Here is a 24,948-nt window from a genome sequence, read left to right on the forward strand (position 1 = left end):
TTCATTATAAATATGAGCCCGGTTCTGGTCTCCAGTCCCTCTTTCTCTCTCGCAGGGATGGTCCAGTAAGGCTTCCACCGGGACCCAGGACAGGGCTGTTTCTCTCCTCCCACTCACCGTCTACTCACACTCACGCCTGGGACCTGCCCCAGCCCGTTCCACGCAGCTCTTGCTTTATGGTCTGGCCAGCCCCCAGGGGATCTTGTTTCCACTGAAGTCCAACAGGGTCAGACCAGATCATTAAGATGTTATTTGTCCCTGAGACTCTAATCTGGATGCTGACCCTGGAGAAGATGAATTCAATGCTGTCGGAAGCGTGGGGTTGTCCAAATGCTGTGCTTAGCTCGGGGCCCCACCTCAGGCTTCCTTCCCTTTCAGTGTGGTTGACCCGCCCCTCTCTGCTTCTGCCGCCTGTGGTCCTGTCCATGGTGAGCTTCTGTTTGTTCTTCCATCTCCCCTGGACCCTGACCTGCATGGGCCCCATCCCAGCCTTGGTCTCATCCCACCTCCTGGGGAAACACAGTTCCTTCTGCTCCACCTGAACCTTGTTTCACTGGCTGCTCAGTCCCCACCCCATTGTCCTAACGTCAGACTTTACCCAGTGAACCCCCGAGGTTACGAGAAGCGGCCGGTCCCTGGTGCAGCTGGCTGCCGTGCACTGCAGGAGCCTGACTCTGAAGAAGCTGCAGGAATCTGGGCCTGGGTGAGCCGCCCAGGCTGCAGGAGCCAGGCCTGAGGCCCACGCAGGTGCCTGTGTCCTAGAGTCTGCTGAGCAAGCACAGACCCAGAAACCCTTCTCCGGCAACGCCTCTCTTGCGCCCTCTACTGACAAAGCTTAACATGGTGCCAGCTGACGAGGGAAACATTTAGGGCCAAGTCCATCGCACAGTCCAGGCAGCGAAGGGAAAACTAGGGGTTGAGACCAGCTCAGCCGGTCTTCAGGGCGAGAGTAAATCTAAACAGAAGCATATCGCAAATCCGTAAGGAAAAGACCAACCACCCAGCAGAAAGAAGTACAGAGAAGCACAGAGGAAAGAGGACAGCAGAGGCGACACAGGCAAGAGGACTGAGGACCTTTCCTGTCCTCTGGGGGCTCGGCTGCACCCCTGCTCTTTGATCCTAGAAGACAATCCTGTCTCTTTTTAATAAATGCCTCCTTTTTGTGAGTTTAAACTAGCTTGAGCTGGCCGAAGCCCTGCAATAAAGTCATCCTAATCAACGCAAGCTTTGCAATAAGTCGCTGAATTAAAATCTTAGATCATTTTATCATTGCCTAGTCCCCGTAATAGCTTACAATTGTTTGTATCTGCTGCAATTTTAACCTTGCCAGTTTGGGAAAACTTTCTTCCTTAGTGGAAAATGCTATAATTTAAAAAGTTAAAATCTTTTTCTATTATATTCGCTATTATACTCTAAGTACCCGGATTTCATCTGGGCCTTATTGTCCATTTTCCCTGGACTTTTCCTCAGGTTCCTTATTAATGATAAGTTCTTATAAAACCTGCCAATTGATATTGTAGAGCAAGGTTATAAAGACTTCCTTGTTAGTCTTGCATCTAAATTTTTTTATGTAATGTCTTGCAGGGGATTAATAAAATTCGCCCGATCCAGTCATTTGAGCAAGTCTTCTACCCTTTCTCTCATAACTACACCTTTCCATAATATGGTTTTGCTGTGTTTATCTAATCATTCATCGGTATGTTTTCATGTGGAACCACTTATGTTGCAGCTTTTTTTTTTTTAAATCTTCTCCCAAGGGTATTTTTTCTATTGCTTTTCAGAGAGAGTGGAAGGGAGTGGGGAGAGAGAGAGAGAGAGAGAGAGAGAAACATCGATGTGAGAGAGACACATCAGTTGGTTGCCTCCTGCAAGCACCCTGACGTGGCTGGAGATGGAGCCTGCAACTGAGGTACATGCCCTTGACCAGACTCGAACCCAGGACCCTTCAGTCCACAAGCTGATGCTCTAACCACTGAGCAAACCGGCCAGGGCTGCAGCTCTTCTTTTATTCGCTCTTTTTCATGGGCTGTTTGGCGTTATTATTCCACTTGATGGGGTCAATTCAGCAGCCACACTCTCTGCCTTGAACATCACCAGCGACAGGGAACACTTCACCCCGGGCGGTCTCTTCAGCTCTTCCCAGCAGCTCTGTTTCATTCCTAGACGGCAGGTAGGTGTCCGAAGTCTCACATCACATCTCTCATCTGATCGTTTGTTTAGACTTGAAGAAAGAGGCTCCAGCTGTATTTCAATTTTAAATTTTAATTTCATTTTCGATTCTCTCAATATCTGATTCTGCTTTTCACCAAGTTCCTTCCATTTTGTACACAATGCTCAGCTTTTCTCCCAGCGTGTCTATTACGGGATGCCCAGTGATGTCACTCACGCAGCCACAGTCCATTTTCATCTCAAACTACTCCTTCCAAGCTTTACGTTTGATGCATGTTTCTCTACTCTCTTCTCTCTAGCGATTCCCTTTCATTTCCCTGCGAGATCTTGTGTCTTGCTGGGACAGACATCTTCCCCACATTGGGATAATGATTATGACAGTCCTCTCAGGTGGGGGACCGGCATCTTTCAAGCCCCCTCACCCTCACTTCCCCCACTGCTTTCTCACTGGGCCTGAGACTACAGGAGAGAGACTTAGAGAAACACTGCACACTGGATCGGTGGTTCCCAAAGTGAAAGATCGCATCAGAATCCCTCACATGCTCAGTAAAAATGCAGGTCCCTGGGCCCCACCCAGCCCAACTGAATTCTAACCTCTGGGATGGGGCCTGGAACCTGCATTTTAACAACCACTCCAGGTGATCTCTATGCACCCTAACGCTGAGCTGCTAGAGAAGGCTCCCTCTTCTGAGAGTGGCGAGGGCTGGGCTGAAGCTGGGGATGACCTTCTACAGAGTGTCTCCAGCCTCTGATGTTTCCTGCAGGTATTATCTCTGCCTGAAGAAGTGGAGACCGCAAGTCCCCTTCCGAGGATTACGAGCCTTAGGTGTCATAGCTGTGTCTCAGGTCTCCTCTCTGCAACATAACCTTGGCTCCCATAAGCTGTGCCCACCATGGGAACACCATTAAATGTCTGAGGGCAGATGTCTGAATGGGCCATAGCGGTAACCCAGCAAATTCACATTTCAAATTCAGGGAACCGCTGGCATCCCAGGAACCAGCCATGCAGCCAGTCGAGGCTTGTGGAGAGGCACCGTTTCATCAGGACCAGCAATAAACCCAACACCCCAGCTCTTTCTAGGGCAATATAAGGGAAGGACCAGCTCTGTGAAGACGGGAGAGCATTTGGCATGTCTCTCTAGTCCTACAAGATTGAGGGTCCTCCAAACACATCCCCAGTGGGCCATGGTGTGGCGACTGTCTTAGCATTGCCAAGACCACCTGTCGCTGCTAGGATCTGGAGAAAGGAGAAAGGAGTGCTAGGATATGGCACAGAGCAGCAGACATTGCCACCTGCTGGGGCGACTGGGATAAGGGAACATCCTGAGGGTGGAGTGGACACCAAGGAGGTGGCGGAGCTTGAAGTTTACACCATAAGCCAAAGGTTGCAAGGTAGACCTCTTAGAGCAGGAGCTGAGGAGGGGGAGAGATGGGTCCAGCCTGAGCCCTGTCTCTCACGGCAGGGGACTTGTGACATTTGAATGCCCGCCAAGCAAAAGGAACCAATGGAGGGTTGGTATTAGACAGAGAGGTAGAGGGAACCAAGAGAAAGGGGGTTTCATTGTCCCCCTGCACTAGTGAGGGCCTTTCTACAGACAAAGGGAAATTGTAAGCAACCAAAATCGGGGCAATTCATAAGGCGACATGAGAATGCCTGTCATGGGTGCCTCTAATCTCCAACTGCAGGGGGCATTAGTTGACCAATAGCCCCAGCTGCTGCGCCCTGAAATCCATCACTGTGTTGGCACCAGAGCCAGGCTCCCACAGGCTGTTCTCACCCAGTGGCTGGCAGGCATAGTGATTTTAGGCTAAGTTTTGCAATACGCAGAACTCCTGTGGTGGGTGACTCTGGCTAGGGGACTCCCCAGCAAGCAGCCCTGCTGAATTTTTCTTGGAACTAGACTGATATCAAAGATGCCTCCATCCCACAATGGCTCCCCAGTCTCTCCTTCACTGGGGTCAGACCTGCGTCACAGTCTGAGAGCCCTCCAGCCTCCCCAGCTCTGTCCCCATTTCCTCTCACAGGTCTTTCCTCTGATAAGTCCTCATTTCTGTCTGGGTGTCTGCCTCTCAGAGTACCCAGACTGACATTGTGGTCTTTCAGGGGCAGGCCCCACATGAGAGGTGTCTTCTGCTTCTCTCTTCCCCACCCCAACACTGGAGGAGAAGTGCAGAGGAGAAGGAGAGGCTTGGGCATGGAAGGGTGGCAGCCACCGGTCAAAGAAAATCTGCACAGACGAGTTCAACAGGCAAGGAAGCCTTTATTGAAAATTACTGCAATAGGGGAGAGAATTGACCTCAACTCCAAATACAGCAGGGACAAGTGGGGAGTTCCAGCCACCAGCCAGGGTGAGGGATTAGATGGAAAATTACTAACTTGGTTAGGTAACAAGGGTAGGGGAAAAGCAACTTGATAGGGTATCAAAGGAGGTGAGTGGGGAGGATTCTTGATAAACCAGTTTAATGGGATGCTTTGCGAAAACTGGGCTGGGCAGGCCAAGGACAGGCCAAAAGTGGCACCTCATTGAAAGCGGGGCTCAGAGATTAGGTCAAGGAGGGGGTCCTTGTCACACACAAAACCCTGGACCCAGCAGGCTAACCTGCCCTAGAGGGTTTGGGGGGCCGGTGTTAGAATTGAATGCAAATTGAAGTTGAAAACAAACAGGACTGAGTGAAGGGAAATGTCCCTGTTTTAATAACTGATACTTGCTGCAAGGTTAGAGAATTCGACTGTGATACTGTTATTGGAGCCAGCTACCCAGAGGGCAAAGAAGGGTTGGCTGGAGCACAGCTGGTGGCACCACTGGACACAGCAGGCACTTGAAGAGTGAGATGGAAGGAAAAACTGAGCAGGCCTTGAGCAGCTCAGGAAAGACTTCCGCCGTGTGGCAGGCAGAATAAAGGCCCCCAAGACATTTGATGACTGGACGCTGGGTGGGGGCAGGTTGCAAGAGTCAGAAGAATGAGCCCTAACTTGCAGACTGCCCCATCTAGTGGGGGGGCACCTGAACACAGACCTAGATGAGCTTGCGGAGAGTCTGAGGATTAGAGGGGTGGGGAGCGTCCGGCCCGCAGGCCATACACAGCCCACAAAATCATTTTGTGTGGCCCTGCCAAGGAAACCACAGGCGGGACTCAAAATTCAATAAATCTAGAAGCTTTTTTCACAGCTAATTTTTAAGCTGATAATTTTGAATGGCCCACGAATGATGTAAATATCCAAATGGCTTTGGCAGAAAAAAAGGTTCCCCACCCCTGCTAGAGGAACTGGAACTGACCCAGCTGAAGGCCACCGGTGCCTCCTGCAGCACCTTCCCGCACAGGCAGGAAATATTCGACCTCCACAAAGGCTCCGTGGAATCAGTGATCCCCAGCATCCGGGAAGAAGGCTTGAACCCAAGAAGCAGACACCCCATGAGGAGCTGACGAGGGGCTTGGGTGTTTGTGTAAAAAATGCGGCTTCACTTGCAGCCATGGGGACTCAACAGATGGACCCTAAAGCTCTGAGAAATAGGAAGATGGAAACCATGGGCTCAGGTGGGGTACACACAGCGTGGGTGGGGTGAGAGCAGCTCAGGGCCCTGCAGACATGGGCTCCCGGGCTGCAGCTCTGAGCTGGGCAGAGAAGCCAGAGGGCCGGGGTGCACTTCACCTGGTCCGGCCCTGTGCGCCCGGAGCCCGGGTGCGAGACACGCCTCCCTACCCAGGTCAGCACATCCGCGTAAACCTGCATCAAACTTAATTCCAAACTGAAACTCTGTTCTGGTGCTTTAAAGGAAATGGAGACAATAACACCTCCTTCATTGGAGGGTTTGGCTGACTGAGTGAGATAATACAGTCAGTTCTGCTGAAATACTTGTTTTGAAAATGGTAATTTGGTCCAATGCAATTGATGTATTAGATGAAAATATGAGTATGACACAAATTGCATGTTTTAGTGTGCGACTCTACCATGAGAAATTCTGGGTGCATACAGAAAACCGCACCAGCTGACTCGAGCTGCGCAGCAACACACAAAACCCACATGCACGCACCAAACACCCACCACCGTCCTCGGCATGGCACGTGTCAGCAGCTACACTCAGCCACATCTGGCGTCACTGCTGTCCATCAGGTTTTAGAAAACCTCTCATTGCACCTCTCAATAACTCACAAGTGGCAACCCTCCCCACACCTGCTTCCACAATCAAACTTCAGGTCTGTTTCAAAGTAAAAATGCTGTATTTATTGTAGTAGTTATGGATTTCTTAATTATTTAACATGTGTAAAACTGCTATCATTTTCACTTAGTGGATTGTTTTTCATCTTCACCCAAGGATACGTACATTGATTTTTAGAGAGAGAGAGAAACATCAATTGGTTGCCTCGCACATGCACCCTGACCGGGAATCAAAACCACAACCCAGGTACCTGCCCTGATCGGGAATCGAACCCTCAACCTTTAGGTGCATGGGACAATGCTCCAACTGAGCCACACTGGCCAGGGCTAGTGAATAAATTTTTATTTTACGCATCACTGACAAAGTTTGTAAGTGTTATGTACCTAGCCTTATTTTTTCTACTTGCACAATTTTGCAGAGTGTTGTGATTTTCGGGAGCCAGTATGTCATGTTACAGGAGAACTGACTGAATATGTAGAACACTTAACCTCGTGGTAAGCAGTCAACAAATATCAGCTGCTGTTACCGTATTGTAATAATATTATCATTGAACCTCTGGTACTTGAATTTCAACACTTGCCATTTTTTTCAAAGCTCCTTCCCAATTATAAATCCACTTCTATCCTCATGCTTTCCTGTGGATTGTTTTTCCAATTATACATAAAAGAAAATGCAAATCGAAGAGGTTGAATGATTTGCCCAAGAGCACAACCAAGTCCCAGCAAATAAAGGCCTGTTCCTTGCCTTCAAATTTCGTAAGGGAAAAAAAAAATACATACATTACTTCTAAACTTACATCCAAATGTTGTAAAGCAAAGTGTATACATGTCAGAGTGTGGTCATTTGGGAGTCAAAGGGGATCGGAGGGAGGGCACTTACTCATGAGAGAATCCTTAAAGAAATAAATTGGGAATTTGGAAAGAAAGTAGGCAGAAGGAAGAAAATCCTAGGTTGAAGATAAATCAGTAAATAGCAGGGATCTCAAACGCAGATGCTTACAGGGTCCAAGCAAATGGCAGGAATGGGTGAAATGCTCCAGGTAATAACAGGGAACAGTGGGAACCACGCGTGCTCAGGTCCCACGAAAGAGGGTAGCCTAAAGGGGTAGCCCGCAGAAGGTGCCTCTGGTCAGCTCTGAGCAATTCCTGCCGCTCGAAGGAGTGGATCCAGCAACTGATTTTTGACAGAAGCAGAAAATTCAGAGTTTCCGTGAAATTTCTAAGTTTTCAAAAAACGTTTCATTGCGGTCAGTGTTTTAAACATCAGCAACTCCTTGGGAAATTTTAAAACATTTTTTAGGCCAAAGTAACACATCTACAGGCCCCATAAGGCGTGTGAGCTGCCAGTATTGAACCTCTGGTGAAACTAAAAGGCGATGCCCGGGGGTGGGGCCCCCAGCAAAGGAGTCTGAACACTGATGGACACAAAATATGTTATTTATTGTCAATTTCTGCAAAGACACATTTAAGCAACAAAATATACATTTGTCAACCTTTTAGAATTTGTTTTATACATTAACAAATACAATGTGCTACCATAGCAATAAATTAAATGTACACTATTTACAGTACACAGGCAGTCAGGGTCCACAAATCACCTCCTCGCGAAGAGGAAAGAGAGAAAAGTCACCGCTACATGGATCATCGCGTCCAGCTGCACCTCTTGGGCTCCACCGCCCAGAGGAAGCTCTTTACACTGAACCCTCGGCGTCCCCGGGCTGGAGTGTGGAAGGGGACACGGCGACAGGGGAGAGTTGGCACACATGCGAAGGAGCAGGAAGGGGGCGCGGCCCTTCCAAGCAGAAATGTCACGAAATCAAAGACAATAGCATTTAAATTCCAGTCTCCAGCCAAATACCCTCTCCCCAGGGCTGGGAAGGCACAGAACAGAGCCACTGCCCCCGCAGCCTCTTGCTAGGCAGGGCTCCGCCGTCCTGGGCCCTACTCGGGGTGGTCTCCTTCCTCCCAAAGGGGCACACGGCCCAGCTCAAAGGAGGGGCACACGGGGTTGAGTGGGGCAAGGGCTAGTGGTAAAATCGAGATCAGAGCTTGCAGAAGAGAGCCCCAATATCCCCCAGCAGGCTGCGGGAACAGGCCTGGGAACAGGCCTGGCAAACTCCGCTGACCCACCCTCATCTTTGAGGAAGGGGTAGCTAGAGGCTGGGGGAGGAGCTGTGAGGTCCTGAGCAGGGCTGAGTGGCCAGGTCCCTGCCAGCCACCTGCAGCCATAAGATGTACTTGAACCCCGACCACCCCCCCACACAGACCGTCTCTGTTGACTCACAAGGATAAAGAAGGTAGTGTTTGCGTTGGCACCTTAAACAGTCAGGGTACGAAGCTGAAACAGGCTCTCATCCCACCTTGCATCTACATTTTTACTAGAACTTGCGTCTACATTTTTACTAACCACCTTGGTTTAAGGATCAGGGAGAATCAGAGTTTTCTTTTACACTTTGCTTAACTTAAAAAGGGGAAACTGAGGGTTGGATAACTGCATCTATGCTCTGGCCTCCACCCCCTTACACACAGGAGGTGAAGAACCAATGTCACCAAGGAACAAGCCACTGAAATCTCTTTCCCGTCTTATTTTCTTTGCTCGATCTGCATCCAGAACTCAGTGCCTTGAGGGGAAAGTCCAAGAGAACATCCCTTCTGATGACAAGCAGAGTCTGCGGCCCCAGCCACACCCTTGCCGGCTAACGCCTCCCAGCCAGTGCCCAGACACCAGCTAACGGGCTTCCACAGCTCAGGGCCCCAGGAAATGCAGCCATGCAGGCCGTGCTGAGAGAGGACCTGGGTTGTGTGTTCTAATCCCAGCTTTGCCACTAGGGGGTCCTGTGACCTCAAGCAAATTATGTTCCCTTCACTGGGGCTGAGGTGTCTCATCTGGAAGATGACCTGGTTGGATTAGATGCTGAAAGGAGCCCAGAAGGCATGGACAGCAAGATGCTACTGAACCACAAAACAGTTTTTCATTCATGACAGAAATGCTAGCTGAGCCCTAGCTCAAGCTCTTTCTGCATCTGGTTCTAAGCATCGTCTGAGCAGGGGCATCCGAGTGACCTACAGAGCCTGACAGCAGTTCTTCCGTGAGTCAGGCGGTTCCCGGAGCCAGAGGCACGCTGGGAAACGCTTCTGTGTCCAGGAGACCGCACACAGCGCCTCAAACGCCGGCATGAGCACCATCCGGACGCATCCAGTCGCGAGTACCGATGAGGCTTCAGCAAATCTCTGAGCCCCAAGACTGGGAACAGCAATAAAAGGACAGACATCTGTGGCCAGAGCAGGCGCACGGAGCCTGTGGGGAAGCCAGCGTCCAGGCACCCAAGCTGCCTGCCCTGTGGTCCGGGGGGGGGGGGCTGCTGGGTCCTGGCTCTCCTTTTCCCTCTCAGCGCTGGGACCTCAGGGGGCTGGTCATGTATATCCTGGAAGCCACAGGGTGGGCTTTCTAGAGACAGGGGCGCAGGACAAAGAGGGAGGGGCATTTTGGATCCTTCCCAGAGCATCCCCGTTAGCAGACAGAGGGCAGACACCACTTCTCAGGTCTGTGATTCTCAGGACAGGCCTGTGCTTCTATGTCCCTGGACACATCCAGCCATCCTGGCCACTGGCTCAGAGGCAGGAGCAGAGCCCTCCCAGGAGGTGGGGGCTGCAGGCGGAGCGGCCAGAGCAGAGGGGGAGGTGGGTATGAGGTTCCCAAGCAGGACAGGGTGGGACCACCGGGAAACCCCCGAGGACCGCGACACAACACGGCACAACCACTGAGCAGCCGTGAATACCAGCTATCCAGAGAAGCAAGCTAGACCCTGGGATCGGTTTTAAAGAAATGCCATTTGACCTTCCAAGTTCCTTCAGAAACCCAGCCAGCAGAAGGCCACCAGGATCCGCGGGCCTCACTGCAGCACTGGCTGCTGCTACAGCAACTTTTAATAAAATCAAAACAGACACTGGTTGACCTTCTAACTAGAATAAATCCTACTGGACTAGTACTTTAAGTAAACACATTCCCCAAACGGTGTGAGGGGAGGGCTCCACCAGCTTGCAAACAGGATCCCACAGTGTCCACGTGAGTGGGGATGAAGGATCGAGGTTCTGCAAAAGCAACGGGGCAGCTGTGACCTCGCTCAAGAACAGGTATAACATTTATATGCCTTAACTTGGGGAAAAGCCCAGATGCAATACAAATAGAGCATCTGGGTGGAAATCCTTGTCATCTGCTCATTAAAGCAGGAGCCCAGCCAGCGTCATCCTGGCAGCCCCGCGTTAGGGGGGCCCCACATGCACTTGAAACTGTAGCACCTCCAAGGGTCTGCTCTTCAGACTCTATTTTACCTGGAGGACGCCAGGCCTTAGCCCTGCAGGGCCAGTCAGCAGAAACCATCTGCAGACTCAGATGGGTGGTGACAGCGAGGAGGGGCCTGCTCGGCGGGCAGGGCACTGGCTCATCCCAGGGAAGGTGGCTCTGGCTGAGGGGGCCTATGGCAGGTGGTGTCTCAACTGCACCCGGCTGGGGCCCAAGTTGCAGGAATGGCAAGTACCTGTGGACCCACAGTGGGAAAGGGGAACAGGAGGACTGGAGGATTGAGCCCCAGCAAAGCTGAAGAGCACAGCCTCCAGGCAGCACTGAGCTCCCCACAGGTGCCAGGAACATAAAATGCAGGAGGACGCCGCTCCTTCCCCTCACCTGAGTTCTGCACCCACACATCGGGCTGCACCTGATGGGTCCACCCCACCTCACCTCTCTGGCTCTCACCTAAGACGGGGGTTGAAGTAACTCCCCACGAGCCTCCACCACCAGCAGAGACCTGGATCCTGGCCTGGCCCTCGGTCTCAGGGTCTCCTCAGCCAAGGCCCGGGGGCTCGCTGGCTTGCTCTCTCCCAATCCTTTCCTCTCCTGGCTGCCCACCCCTTCATGGGAAAAACATCTGCTCCAAGGGGAGACTGACCCGGGGCTTCTCCCACAGCAACCAGCAGCCTGTGGTAAATGAGGCCACGAGGAAGAGAGTGGCACCAGCTCCCAGACACACCCAGCTCTGTCGCAGATTCAACTGGCCAAGCACAAGCAGCAGGGACAGAGACGGCCCCGGGCCTGCTGTCAGCAGATGGGGAAGAAGTTTCTAGCACAGAAGCAAACAGGTGTTGGGAGCTCCAGAGATGTGGGGACCACAGAGCAGATTTCTACCAGGACATCTTCAAGGAGCTACAGAGTCGGCCCCTGGAAAAGTGCTCCCTCCACCAGCACAAAATGCCTGCGGGTCCAGGACCCAGCGCTGCCCCACCCCAGGTGCAGTCCCTGTGGGCTCCCCACCGCAGCACGCTCTCTGAGTACCCAATACTCAGATGCCCCCTTGCCCAATGCTTGCCTCTGCAGACAAAACCAAGGTAACAAATGACCCAGACATAGCACATTGGGGGGGCAGGAGCAGGAGGGCTGGAGGAATGAGGCCTTGTCCAGAGATGGGAGGTGCGCACAGGGTGTCCTGGAGAAGGAGCGGGCAGGGCTGTGGCCAGGTCAGGACACTGGGACAGATAGCTGGTCTGGTGGGCAGGTGGCCAGTGGAGCAACAGGCCTGCAATGGTCAGAGTAGTGAACGGCACCCCCAAACTGCTAAGACAGGAGCCTTCTCCAAGACAGAATCGGGGCTTCCCTGGAGAAGACAAGAAGGGGGGTGGTGATGAAACGTTGGGGGAAGGAAGGAAGAACATAGGTGGCCATGGCCATAGCCCTGAACATGCTCAGGACAGGAGGGTGCCCCACACAGGATGCCCGACATCAGACTGCCTGAGGAGTTGGCATGAACATGAGTCTGGTGAACAGAGGCGTCTGGAGTGCAGGACGGGAGCTGGAGGCGAGTGTCAGCATCTCCATCTTCTCCTCTGGTCTCCATAGATCCGGTTTGTATAAAATGGGCTCAGCTCTGCCCCTCCCCTTGGTTCCAACTGCCACTCTCACCCCTGGAGGGTGGGAATTCAGAAGGGTCTCTACTAACTTCACCAGCACAAGCTCAGGCCTTGAGGGGAGCTGGGCCCAGGCCCTCATCAGCTGCAAACGACATGCTCCTCCCCTGCGGCTGGGGGCAGAGGTCCTCCCTCAGGTCGCCTGCACAGTGTTTAGGGCGCTGAGGCATCTCTGGGAGGACACAGCTCAGCTCAGCCCAGAGCCCTGGCCAAAGACATAAGGAGGGAAAGGCGGCCGAGAGCAGAAAGGCAAGGGGACAAACTGAGGACTCTCTCTCCCGGGGAGGAAAGCAAGCTCTGCACTACAGCCCCTCAGCCCGGCTGCTCTGGGGCAGAGGGACCAGCGCAGTGAGTCTGGGCCCAATTATCAAACCACCTTCCCATCCACTTCTGAGGCCATCTGCTTCCTTCGCCATCCTGGGCCCCAACACAGAGGCTTCGAAAGAGGCCACTGACCCGCCCCTGCTGTCAGGATGTCAGGGTACCAGGCCATGTGGCCACAGCAGGACAAACACTTGACTCACCTTTGACAGGCGAAGGGCTCCTCTTCCATATTAGTGACCCTGTTTCAAGAAAAATCCATACAAGAGTTTTATAAAATTAGACAAAACAAACCCTACTCCTTGTAACCTCTGTGCACTCAGCTCTCAACTCTCCGGTGAGCTCAGGAAGGGCCCGGAGGCCCAGTAGCAACTGTTCTCAACTCACATCTGTGTGTGCCCAAGGATGTGGCTCTAACATAGGATGTGGGACAGAGGTGGCTGGCGACCCCCAGGCTGATGCCTGCACCGTACGGGACCAGCAGCATCACCCCAGATCTAAGCAGAGCTTTCCTCCCCCTGCTGCGATGTGTCCCCCGAAGGAAGGCTGGCTTTCGGAGGAGGTTGGGATGTGGGATGCGGGAGGCTCCCCCTGCCACCCCCAGGCCCCTAGGTCCTTACCGCACTGGAGCTTGCATGGCTGAGCTTATCAAAGCGGAACTTCAGGTTTGACCTCGGTGAATTTCTGCTCTTGGCATCTAGGAGAAATAGGAAAGCCCGTGAGGAGGGGGTGGGGCTGTAGAGGTCAGGAGCTGCTGAGGGGAACCGGGCAGGCAGGCCAGGAGAAGGGGCTCTCCCCTCCGCCAGACACTCTAGCTGACTTGCACCAATTCACAAGCGCCAACTCGTAAATTTTTAGAAATGTTGCGAGCTGACTGTTACACAGTCATTTTAAATTAAATTATATAAGCTTATAATTAAATGATACTCATCAAAGGTAATAAATACTCAGAAGTCATCACTTCCTTGTTATTTCACTATAGTATTAGTATTTTAGCAATACTATTTAGTAATAGTATTGTACTATTACCTATTCTTTTAAGGTTACTTAAGTCTATTGTTTCTAGTAGTTCTTCCCAATCCCATGTCACATTGGCCGCCTGAGATCAGCAAATGCTACAAATCAGCTCGATCTGCTGTTTTCCTGTCTAGACTTCAGAAACTACTGGAGAAAATAGTAGTGATACAGGTTAAATGTGAAAATGTATTGTGTCTACGGCACTGTGAACAGCACAACAGACTGAGTAAATATTCTTCCAGTATTTGAAAATGATTCCGATTCTGCATGGAAGTGGCTCATGACACTGACAAAATAACTTCAATCCCCATTCATGTTGGGATTTGCATCCTTAAGGTGGCTATGGATACAAAGCTAGGCAAATAATTAGTAAAAGTGTTTTTGTGAGCACCAATCGGCTATATGGGATTTAGAGTAACGAGCATTGTATATTTTATCATTATTTGTAAATTGTATGCTTTGGATCCTTTATATCAGTAAAATTTACAATGAAGCTATACAGTTGTGTCCCGGGGGGGGGGGGTCTGGGGGGGAACAGGAGAGCCAGTTGTGAAACATTTCCCAGCACACCATGGGCAGGAGCCGGGGGGACGCACCTGGCCTTCTGGTTTTCCTCTGGCCCAGGGAGAGAACCTACAGCTCAGTGCAACGCACCTGGAAGCCACTGACTTACTCCTGGTGCCTCAATCAAGGGGTTCCTCCCAGTGCCATGAGCACCTCCTGGTGTGACCCGCCGACCCCCTCTCAAGGCCCCTGGGAGCCCAGGTGTGAAATGATCAATGGTCAGGGCATCTGAGATTATGGAGGGTGGATGTCAGGTGCTTCCAGGCCACCTCCCTCCCCTCAACCCTGTCTCTCCCCAGAGGCAGCCAAATGGCCTAAAACAGGTTTCCAGACCTCCGCAGGGCCAGGGTGGGCCTCCCGGTACCCAGAACAACCTCCTTAGAGCTAGGGGTGGATGCGGCCCCTCAGCATTAAATACCATGAGGGAGAGGGGCCTGTGATGCAGGAAGCACCAGGCAGAAGTTACCAGGCCCGTTCCAAGTCCCCTTCTGTCCTGGGTGACTTTCAGCAAGTCGCAGACACTCTCTAAACCTCCATTTACTCAAAGCCTTACTTATTTTTATATTTATTTAATACCAAATAGGCGCTAAGCTTGGTTATAAATTCTTTCACTCATTCCTTCCATAGTTAATGAAGCCTTACTATTTTAAATCCGGGAATTTGTATGACTACCCCACTTCACAGATGAGGAAACTGAGGCTCAGAGGGGCCAGCCTGTCAATCGTGCAGCCACGATCACAGCCCAGCTCTGCAGTCACCCAGCCAGGGGGAGCTGAGTGAGAGGAAGCACCTGAACTGGCCCTTCCTGTGTCTCCACTGAGATCACTTTCCTGACTCAGCCTATTGACATTCTGGGCCAGGTAATTCTTCATCGTGGGGTCTACCCTGTACATTGTAGGATGCTTAGCAGCATCCCTGACCTCTGCCCACTAGATGCCAACAGCAACCTCCTCCCACAATCATGAAAATCAAAAAGACGTTTTGTCCAGACACTGCCCAATGTGCCCTGGGGAGCAAGATCACTCCCAGGTTATGCTATCGTTCTGTTCCTGTCACTTAACAAACACCTAGCTTAACAGTTGTAAGTTTCTTACATGTATAACCTCACACAACCAACTTCGAGGTAGAAACTATTCCCCTCCCATGTTTTGCTTGGGGAAACTGAGGCACAGAAAGGCTCAGTAACTTATCCAATGTCACATCGCTAGTAAGTGGTAGATTCAGGATTAGGGCCCAGGCTCCAGGTTCCTGCATGTGCCCCCACACTGCACTGCCCTCCAAAGGCCGGACCAAGGCTCTGACTTCTAGGCACCCATGGAGCCCAGCAGTGTCTACCACGCACATCCACCTAGATGCCCCTCAGGTGCCAACCCTTCACCCTCTCCCCAGAGTTGGCTCCTCCTACTCTGCCCAACTGCGGGAATCACAGAACCCCGAAAGGCCCAGACTTCTTGCTTTCCCTGAACCCCCACTACTGAGCCCGGGAGATTCTACCTCCTTGGCATCTCTGGAATCTACTGCTTCTCCCACTGCTCCAGCACCTGCCCACACTGCTCACTGTGACCCCCGCTGATCTCCCTCCCTGCATCTGCTCCCCACCGATCCTACTGGGGCAGCCACAGCCACACGCTGGTCTTTCTCACCCCCAGGTGGTGCTTCTCTACTTCAGAACCCTCAAAGACCGAAGACCTTCCAGTGGCTTCCACTGCTGCAGGTTAAGGCCCAAATCCTCACCAGGGGCTCCGTGGCAGCCCTGGCCCTGTCCCCTAACCCCTGCCTCCTCTCTCCCCTGTCCCCTCTGTGAACTCCAGCCACACTGAGCCATGTGTTGTTCCAGACCATGATCTCTCATTTCTCTCCAGGCCTTTCCATGTTCTGTTCCCTCCACCTGCAATGCTTTCCCCACCTGGTATCCTTGCATTTTGGGGACCATCACTGTGACAGAGAGGCCCTGAGTCGGTGATGGGGTAGAGCAAGAGGTCAGTGGAAAGAACCTCAGCTTTCAACACACAATCTCAGCTCCTCCGGCAAATCATTGAGCTCTCTGAGCTTCGGTTTCCCACAAGTAAGGAGAGGACAGGAACACAAGGCCCTGAAGGTTGCTAAACAGGTGCGGTGAGCTAGCAGAGAGCAAGGGCCTCAACTGGGGCTGGAACGGACACTGGCCAGTTCAATGCGCCTGAGGCTCCGCATGAGCAGCGGTCAGGGCACAGCCCTGCCCCGGCCACCCCGTGGGACACACCACCACACGCCACTCACCTGTAGGACTCCGGCTCATGATGATGGGCGTGGTGGCCGGCCCCAGGCTGGGGCTCTCGCTGCTTGGGGACGGACTGTAGACAAACACCTCCTGCTTGAAGGGTGAGGTTGTGGACGGCTGGCTGCTCTGGGGAGAGAGACCGGGTGAGTGAGGACAGCTACCCCCTCGGCAGCCCCACAGGGCAGCTGGTGCCTCAGCTGACCCCGGGCAGCGCCTGCCTCCCACTCCCTACTTGGACATGCTCTGTCCTTCTGCTGTGTCCAGCCCTGGCTCCCCTCCACCCCCCAGGAAGTGCCCCTGACCCACATGCATGGGGCACTGAGCCCTTTCCCGCCCAGCCAGGAACCCCAGGGCAGGGACACACTCAGCCTGGACTCTGACCCCTACTGCTCCCAAGTCATTCCAGGGAGCTCCCGAACCACTGTTCCCAGGGAGTGGAGATGGCTGAGTGAGCCACCTCCTGTTTCCATACCTCCCCTCTCTCCTCCGGGCCTGGCTGGGGCTCTGCCTACAGCAGCTATTTTAATGCACAGGGCAGACGGGCCCAGGGTGCCCTCTCCACTCCCCAGGTTGAACAGGGCCACACCTACCCCACTGTCACACTCCTCCATGGCCTCACCCTCCCCAGCCGTGCTGCTGAAGCTGCTGGTGCTGGAGGAAGAGCGGGAGATGTTGGCCCGGCCGTTCTCCTTCAACTTGATGAAGGGCCTGCGGGGAACAGGAGGGCAGGGCCTGGTCACACGTCGGACCGAGGGCAGGCAGGCCTCGCACAGACTGACAGGCTCCCATGGCACTGCCTGCTGGCTTTTGTGTCCCGAGAGTTCCCAAATCGAGAGGTGCCTGGAGCAGAGACCTGTCCCAGGGCCCAAGGGGCTAAAGCCAGCCCTACCCCACCCTCACTCTTACTTCTCTTTGTTGGGGCAGATTTCCGGAGAGCTGGGGTTAGATGAGGTCTCAGACTTTATCTCCTGAGAAGAGTGCCCGCCGTCCACAGTCTTGGGGTTGCTGGATGAGCTGTCACTGGGGAAATGAGAATGGAGAGGACTGAGGCCAAGGGTGAGTCTCCAACCCCCACCTCACCCCCAGGCCCAAGACAGCACCGTGGGGGCCAGTGGGGTCACAGCACTCCCTGAGACAGCACGGCCACCAGGACCTCCATCCCACCCAAGCCCCCTCAGAGACTGCGGGGGGCAGACAACAGAGTTTTCTGCTTTGCAAGGGGCTTCTGCAGGCTCCTGGGTGAGAGTCCAGAGCTACCAGGCAGGAGTCCTGGCTTGTTGCCACCAAGTCCATGCCCACCCTCCACCCAATCAGCCATCCCAGCTGGCAGAGCTCTAGGTCAAGAGCGGGCACAGAGGGGATGGAGTGGAGTCTGGGACGTCCACCGCCACAGCCAGGAAACAGCCCAATGCACAAGGACTCCTCGGGTCGCTGGCAGGGCCACGGCTACAGACCACTAGGGGACGCCCCGCACACAGACTACAAAAGGCGCTCCCTGGATGCGGATGCGTGTGCTGAGGCGACCCTGGGTGCTGGGAAGGGCATCTGGGCAAATGGGCTACTCCCAGCCTGGGGCCCAAGGGCTGCCTTCCCTGCAGTTTAACCGACCATGTACCCTACCCATGATTATTAGCTCTGTGCCCACTGTTGGGAACAAGACGGCCCCGTCCCTAATGTACTTCTATTTTCATAACAGCTTCATGGAGACATAATCCACATACAATTCACTCATTTAAAGTGTACAATTCAATGATTTTTAGTATATTCACAACCATGACCACGATCTGATTTTAGAACATTTCTATCCCCCCTAAAAGAAACCCCAGACCCACTCACAATCTCTCCCATTCCCCCCTGCCCCAGGCCCCTGGCAACCACTAATCTTTCTGTCTCTATGGATTTGTCTATTCTGGACATTTCATATGAGTAAAAGAGTTACTAAAAAAATGGAGGAAGTGGGGGAAGAAGAGGAGGAACCTTCTGGAAGCCCAAAGGAAGGTTCGACGAACTCTGCCTGGCGGCGTTAATCAGGGAAAGCTTCCATAAAGAGGAGGAGTGAGCTTTGAAAAAGGAAGGAAAGAAAGAAAAGAATCTAAGCAGCGTTTCTAGCTGAGGTCACACTGTGATGAGAACCACTTTGAATGTCCAACGCAGGGACTGCCAAAGCTGCCCCAGCGGACAAAGAGCTGAGTGAGTGACCGGGATGTGCAGGGGCCTGACGCGGGGACCAGGGTTAGAAGGAAGCCATCTCCCGGAGCTGCACAAAGCCCTCCCGAGGGAGCTGACCATCGCCGCACTGGACAGTTACCATCGTGTCCGGCTGTCCCCTTGGCCTTCAGAGCCCGTGTGCAGACGGGGGAAGAGCCCTGACCGCCGCTTGATAGGGCTCCGCGACTGGTTCTTCGCCGTCGCCGCCGCCACTGGAGGCTGCCAATGAAACCACCAGAATGAGCGCTCACTCCTCAAGCCCAGATCTCCTTCCCTTTGCCATCCTTTCTGGTCTACAGAGCCCCTGCACCCCACCCCCTCCCAACTGGTCTGGAGAGATCCCAGGAAACAGCAAGGCCGCCAGGAAGGCTGGGATCTATGTAAAAGGTGCTGGGACTCAAGGCTCAAGCACTTGCAGCCCATTTTCTTGTGTTCTTAACCTGACCCTTAGGGCCCCAGGTAACAATCCACGAAAGAGCAGAATTCTTGGAGGATCACGGGGTCAGGGCCACCCTAAGGAGAACCCCCAATATTGAGAGGACAGGATGACTCAGGGAGTCACAGACTGGGAATCACAAAGCTGAGAGAGACCTGGGAGCGACCTGGTCCAACCTCTTGCTTTACTGATGAAGCAGAGGAGTCGAGAGAGGGGCGAGGGAATTGGGTCAAGGTCATAGAGCAAATCCCTGGCGGGACAAGCGTGGAGTTCATATCCACCCACAGGCGGAGGGAGCCTGCCAAAGGATGTGGCTCTGCTTCTGCCACATGTGAGGGACAATGGAGGGATGGGAGAGTGAGAAGGGGGGGATGCGAGCCTGCAGCCAATCTTCAGACTAGGCCTCTAACCCAGGCCCCAACGTTTGCCATTCACATGCTGTGCAACCTTGGGCAAGGGGAAAAATTCTCTGGGCCTCAGTCTCATCCACTGATTGGAGATCACTGCCCTGCCCTGCTCACTTCACAGACCTTCTGGCAAGAACAAGACAATAGCTATGAAATTACTATTTGGTAAATTAAATGAATTATACAAGATCATTTATAATATGGCTTGTTAGTATTGTGGTAGGTATGTTCTGCCAAGAAGAAAAAGAAAGCCCTAAAGTACACAAATCCAAAGCCACTTTGCTTTATTAAAGGAGGGACTGTGGTTCCTTCACCTGGCCAGCTCTTGGCGCAAGCTGACCAGACCCAATCCCACAGGCCAGGCTCTCTTTTCTTGGAACTGAACACACCGATTAAGAGCGAAGACTTAGTATCTGGGTGACCTGCATTCAAATCCCAGTTCTTCAGCTTAGCTCGGTGGCCTCTAGCAAGTTACTTAACCTCTCTGGGTCTCCTCTTCCTCAAATGTAAAAATGGAGGGCACATCAGTCCCTACCTCACTCAGCTGTTACAGGGACCATGAATTAGCTCAATGCCTGGTGCACAGCAAGCAGAGGCAGCTACTATTATCAATAATAATAACAAAGGAGGGACACCTCTCTCACAGTCCCAGGTCCCAAGCCCCTGGGCAGAGAAATGCACCCAGGACGACTGTGCAGGGTTGGCCCCAAGGAGGAGGCGCAGGTGTCAAGGAAACTCAGAGAACAGGACCACAGGTGGGTTCCAGTCTGGGCCAGCCCCAGGTGCTGCCTGGTTGGAGGCGCTAATTTCAGAGGGGGAGTTGCTCCCCAGGCAGCCTCAGTTTCCCTCCATCATCCAGCTCGCCCTGCTAATCACCGGGCCCAAGCCTGGGTGAACACACTCCTCCCCCAACAGGGCCTGGGGGACCCCGGAGCCTGCAGGCACTCACCGAGAAGGTGGTCTTGGTGACCTCCACGCTGTTGTGGGAGATGCCCCCGCTGAGGCTGCCGGGGAGGCCCCCGCTGTGTGTCTTCTTCTGGCTGGTCACCATGGTCTCCATGGAGTGGCTGCGCACGCGGATGGCCCTCTGTGGGGACAGCAGGTGATGGGGGCCTGAGAGTTAGAGCCAGGCCCTTCCAGATGACCCTGCCCTCTCAGTGGGATCCGCAGACATAGCCTTCAGCACATGCACACATGTGCACACACACTCACACACACACACTCTCTTTCTCTCTTCTTCTCTCAGCGGCCCACACTCTGATCACTGCAGTTGGCAGAGGGCTTTCACGTGCTCTGGGCACGAGTGGCCCTCTGCAGGCAGAGGTGAGGGAGGATACTGGCCGGGGGAGTCTGAGGGGTCAGTGCCGCAGATGCCCTGCAAGGTGGACAAAGGTGGTTGCAGGCAAGGAAAGTGAGGCTTGCAGAGCTTCCCAAGCCTGTGTGACCTTGGTCTAGTTACTCTAAGCTGCAGCTTCCTCATTTGCAAATTAGGAATGGCATGGTCCAAGCAGTATCGTGCAGGGATTAAACGCAGTCAGGTCCTCACCTCAATTTTACTCTTTTTTTTCCAGAAAACTGAGTGTCCTTCTATATTTAAACACTGGGTTCCCCTTCTGCTGTCACCCCAAAATGTGCCTTGTGCAACTTGGAATACATTAGCAGTTGGTGAACTGTGGCCGGAGCTATTTTGGGTCGGTGCCCTGAGCTACCACTCACACTCACAGGGGCTAAAGACACTGTGGACGTGAGCCTGCGCCTGGTACAGCTGCCTACAAAGGACGTGCACACTCAGACTCGAGGCTGAGCCCTCAGAGGGCCCGGAGCTGCTCAGGCCACATGGAGCCCTGTGCCACTCAGGGCCACCAAAGAGCAAAGGGCACATCAGCAAACAGTGCAGTGTCCAGTCAGGGCCTGTCACAGTGCATGCAAGGATGGGGAGAAGAGTTAAAATGAAGACTGCTGAGCCCACGCAGGGAGAGACCTGGAGGCGACGGCTGCTCTTGGGCTGACTGCTCTGCAGGCCGCCTGCGCTGCTCTGGAACCTGACCTGAGGACAGTGGTTAGAGGGCAGCTGACAGATCCCAGCTGTACCCAAGGGGGACTTTCTAACACAGGAAGTCCTAGAGGCTTCCACCTACCACTTGGTCCTGAAGACCTTCAAAGTTCCAGGAAGGGAAGTTTCTGTCCAGGAACCCCCAAACCCCACATCACTTCCCTTTGATATTCATTTAGTCACTCTACAATAAGGCCGGGTGACCATACATATAAAATCTTTAGCAGAGAGCCCAGCAGGTCAAAATTACCCAATAAATGTGGCTACTCTTATTACTAATAATGAGCATTTGTCATGTGCATCTTGTGTGCCCAGTACTGTGCCAGGAACTGAGAGAATTGCAGGAGGGGAGTCAAAGAAGTATGAGACGTGGCCCCTGCCTCCAAGGAGCGTCCCAGTCAGCAGGGAAAACAAGGCATAAAACATTAAAATTAATTTCAATTCCTAAAATCAGGACAATGCTAAAGGCCCGGGGCCTGTGGGGTGCTCCTGCTGTGTGAATTAGCTATCCAGGTCCCAGGGCCTCAGAGCCACGTGCAAAGACTCATGGGTGCAGATATTATTAATTGCTCACATGCAAATGCCACCCCCGCTGTGTTCCTTGCTAGCAGAACCACTGTCTGGCCCAACATCCCCTCTTCCTCTGCAGGATAAAGGAATAAATCATGACCATCTAAGGCCGTCACATAATCCATCCCCTTGCCAGTGGGATATGAGAGGACATCTGCTGGGGGCTCTGAGGAAAACTCCCTCAACGTTTCCCAAAAGAGGTATGACATGTCCGCACCTAGAACCACAGCAGGTGGGGGATCCAGCCTAAGGGCAAAGCTGACAAGATGGGGATGGCAGAGGGGACAGGGCACGGAACCTGCCTGCTATGACCACGCTGAGCCACGAGTCCCCTGGGGCCTTCTTGTGAAGTGAGCTAATGGATCCTCCTGCGTGAGCCAGTTGCCACAGGGAGTTCTCAGGACCTCAGTTTCAGAAAACTGATGCCGAAGGACAAAGGCGTGGACACTGCCCCATCCTCACGTGGCTCATACCCACACGTGAACAAACGTGTCTGCTTCCGCTGTCCACGTGTCCACCTACAGATGGTCTTGTGTGGAACCACTGCCCCTCCCTCCCTTGAAGCACCGAGGAAAGAGCTGGTCTACGGAAAGGTCGTCCCAAGAAATCAGCGGGAATGCTGCCCCCAACCCAAATCGCAGGTCCCCCTGGGAGCTCTGCCCAAGGTCAGGCATTCTCCAAGCTCAAGACTGGCCAAGGACCGCATCCTACCTGCCTTTCTATCCTGAGGAGGGAAGCTGATTCGGCAAGGAGGCCGTTTGGAAATACGACGGCCCTGGAGGCGAGCTCCTCTTGAGTGAAGCACGGAGCCCACCCGCCTGATGTCATTCATCTGGCCTGGCCTGTCTGAGCCAAGGATGCCCCCTCCAGGGACATCAACACTCTCTCTTTCTAGACCACAGAAGAGAGTCGCCTAGCAACAGTCTCCTGCAACATGGTTAAAACAGCCAGCGTGTTCTATTCATGCCACCACCCGAAGATCATGAAGTCGTGTGCCCTTTGGAAAACCCAAGGCGGGAAAGGTGCGGCACCACCCTGAGGTGTCCTTGGATAAACAGCCACTTTCCCTGAGTCAAATGCCCCATCCAGCTCAGCATCATTTCATTCCGCCGTGCCCTCCTGTGTGCCACCAGTTGTCATCAACTGTGACGTGTCAATTAATCATCTGTGTTCTGATGCATTCTTACTGTCTCTTTCCAGAAAAGATTTAAGGTGCATCATGAGCCCTGTGTGATGGTATCTGGTCTACTGAGTTTCACATACATGAGTGTATTGGATCCTTACAACTCTGAGGTACAGAGAGGACAGACACTGGTAGGAAAGGTCCTGAAAGGTAAATGATTGCCCGAGGTCACACAAAGGAAAGGGATGGAACCAGGACCCAAACCCAGGACCCTGGGCTCCAGGAGAGAGGGCCCCAGTATCCCCAAAAGTAGTCCAGATTGAACATATAATTCAACTGGCTGATGGACTGAGGGTGATTAGAAACCAAGGAGGCCTCAGCCTCCCTTCAAAAAAAAGCCTGACGTCAGGGAGGAATCTTCTCCTCAGATGCCCCTGGTGCTGCTGAGTCAGTGAGATACGTCTGAGGACACGGCGGGCTGACGGGGACTCTGAGCATGTACAGGGTTTTAATCCTGATTCTTCCCAGCACGGTGTGTGAGCCTCTCTGACACACAGTCCCCTCACCTGGACAGTGTGGCGATGGCCCCTGTGTGAGGATGGCATGATGTATGACAAATCCCTGGCATGACACCTGCTTGCTCAAGGTCGTCTCTCTCCTCCCCACTCTTAGGGATGGAAAAAGAGAGATGACGGCTACCTTGAAACCCTAAAATAATGCTCCATTTGGGCAAAACCACCCAGTGACATGGTCCGAAGTACTTCACATGTCAACCTGATGCAGCGCTGGACGCACCAGCCTTCTCACGTGGGCAGAAGAGTCAGGTACAGGGGGAGGAAGAGGAAAGGCATGTGAAGTCTTTGCCTGGGCATCAGAAGGTCTCCAGGGGCCATCTGGCCCCTCTCAGCCCCTGCAACATCCAGGCCACAGTTCATGTCCTCTCCGCTTGCATCTTCCCAGGGACGGGCTGCTCACTGCCTTTGAGGCTGCCTGTCCAGTGAACAGCCTGGCCCTTTAAAGGGTATTCTGCGCACTGAGCTGAAATCTCACCATTTCTAGATGTTGATGTCGCAGACCAGTCTATTTCATACTTCACACGGCTGTCCCTTCCTGTCCTTAGACTCTGCTCTCCTCCAGTTCATCATCTCTGATTCTGTCCCCCAACCTTAGTCACCACAGTTCCCCAGCCCCCAGCTTAGCTCTGAATAAGTTCTCCTTTGGGGTGTGAGAAAAGAGGGGTGGAGTCACTTTCTCACTATCTGTTTATGTCACCTCATTTCAGCCGGGGTTTGAGCACCTGTTAATGTCACAGAGGAAGCACGTCTCCTCTGGGCCAACCACAAACCTCACTTCTTTACAAATGGGTTTTGTGAGCTGTTTCAATTTAACAAATTCAACGCAGGCACCCAATGCACAAGGGTGACCAAGTAAGCAACAGTGGCAGGGGCCTTGGAGAGAAAGGTGCTAATTTCTTGCTGGCTGTGATGGCCCCTGATCAGGAAGAACTCTGAGGTCCAAAACAGGGTCTTCTGCCCCACCAGTAGCACAAATAAAGGAGGGAGGCTGGCAAGAGAAGGAAATGTCCCTCCACATCTCCTTTTGGATAGACCGGAGCTCCAATCCATGAGCTGCCCAGCCTGCGGGGACTTTGCCAGAGCTTTCTGCAGACTGGCGCTCCTCTCTGGCCACCAGGGGTCAGAGCA

General features: G+C 53.1%; 1 protein-coding gene across 1 annotated transcript in view; it reads right to left on the minus strand.

Annotated features, from left to right (window-relative positions):
- Positions 1–11,323: 11,323 nt before the first annotated feature.
- The window catches only part of RAP1GAP2 (RAP1 GTPase activating protein 2), a 127,562-nt gene continuing 113,937 nt past the window's right edge, over positions 11,324–24,948 (minus strand). Inside the window, exons 17-24 of the mRNA XM_087826548.1 lie at positions 20,449–20,586; positions 18,757–18,875; positions 17,355–17,468; positions 17,039–17,156; positions 16,448–16,569; positions 13,228–13,304; positions 12,811–12,849; positions 11,324–11,976 (exon numbers count right to left, since the gene is read on the minus strand). Coding sequence (XP_087682674.1) covers positions 13,256–13,304; positions 16,448–16,569; positions 17,039–17,156; positions 17,355–17,468; positions 18,757–18,875; positions 20,449–20,586 — 660 coding nt within the window. The 3' untranslated portion in view covers positions 11,324–11,976; positions 12,811–12,849; positions 13,228–13,255. The remainder of the gene's footprint in view (positions 11,977–12,810; positions 12,850–13,227; positions 13,305–16,447; positions 16,570–17,038; positions 17,157–17,354; positions 17,469–18,756; positions 18,876–20,448; positions 20,587–24,948) is intronic.

The sequence above is a fragment of the Miniopterus natalensis genome, chromosome 17 (assembly GCF_054644295.1).
Source record: "Miniopterus natalensis isolate mMinNat1 chromosome 17, mMinNat1.hap1, whole genome shotgun sequence".
Taxonomy (NCBI): domain Eukaryota; kingdom Metazoa; phylum Chordata; class Mammalia; order Chiroptera; family Miniopteridae; genus Miniopterus; species Miniopterus natalensis.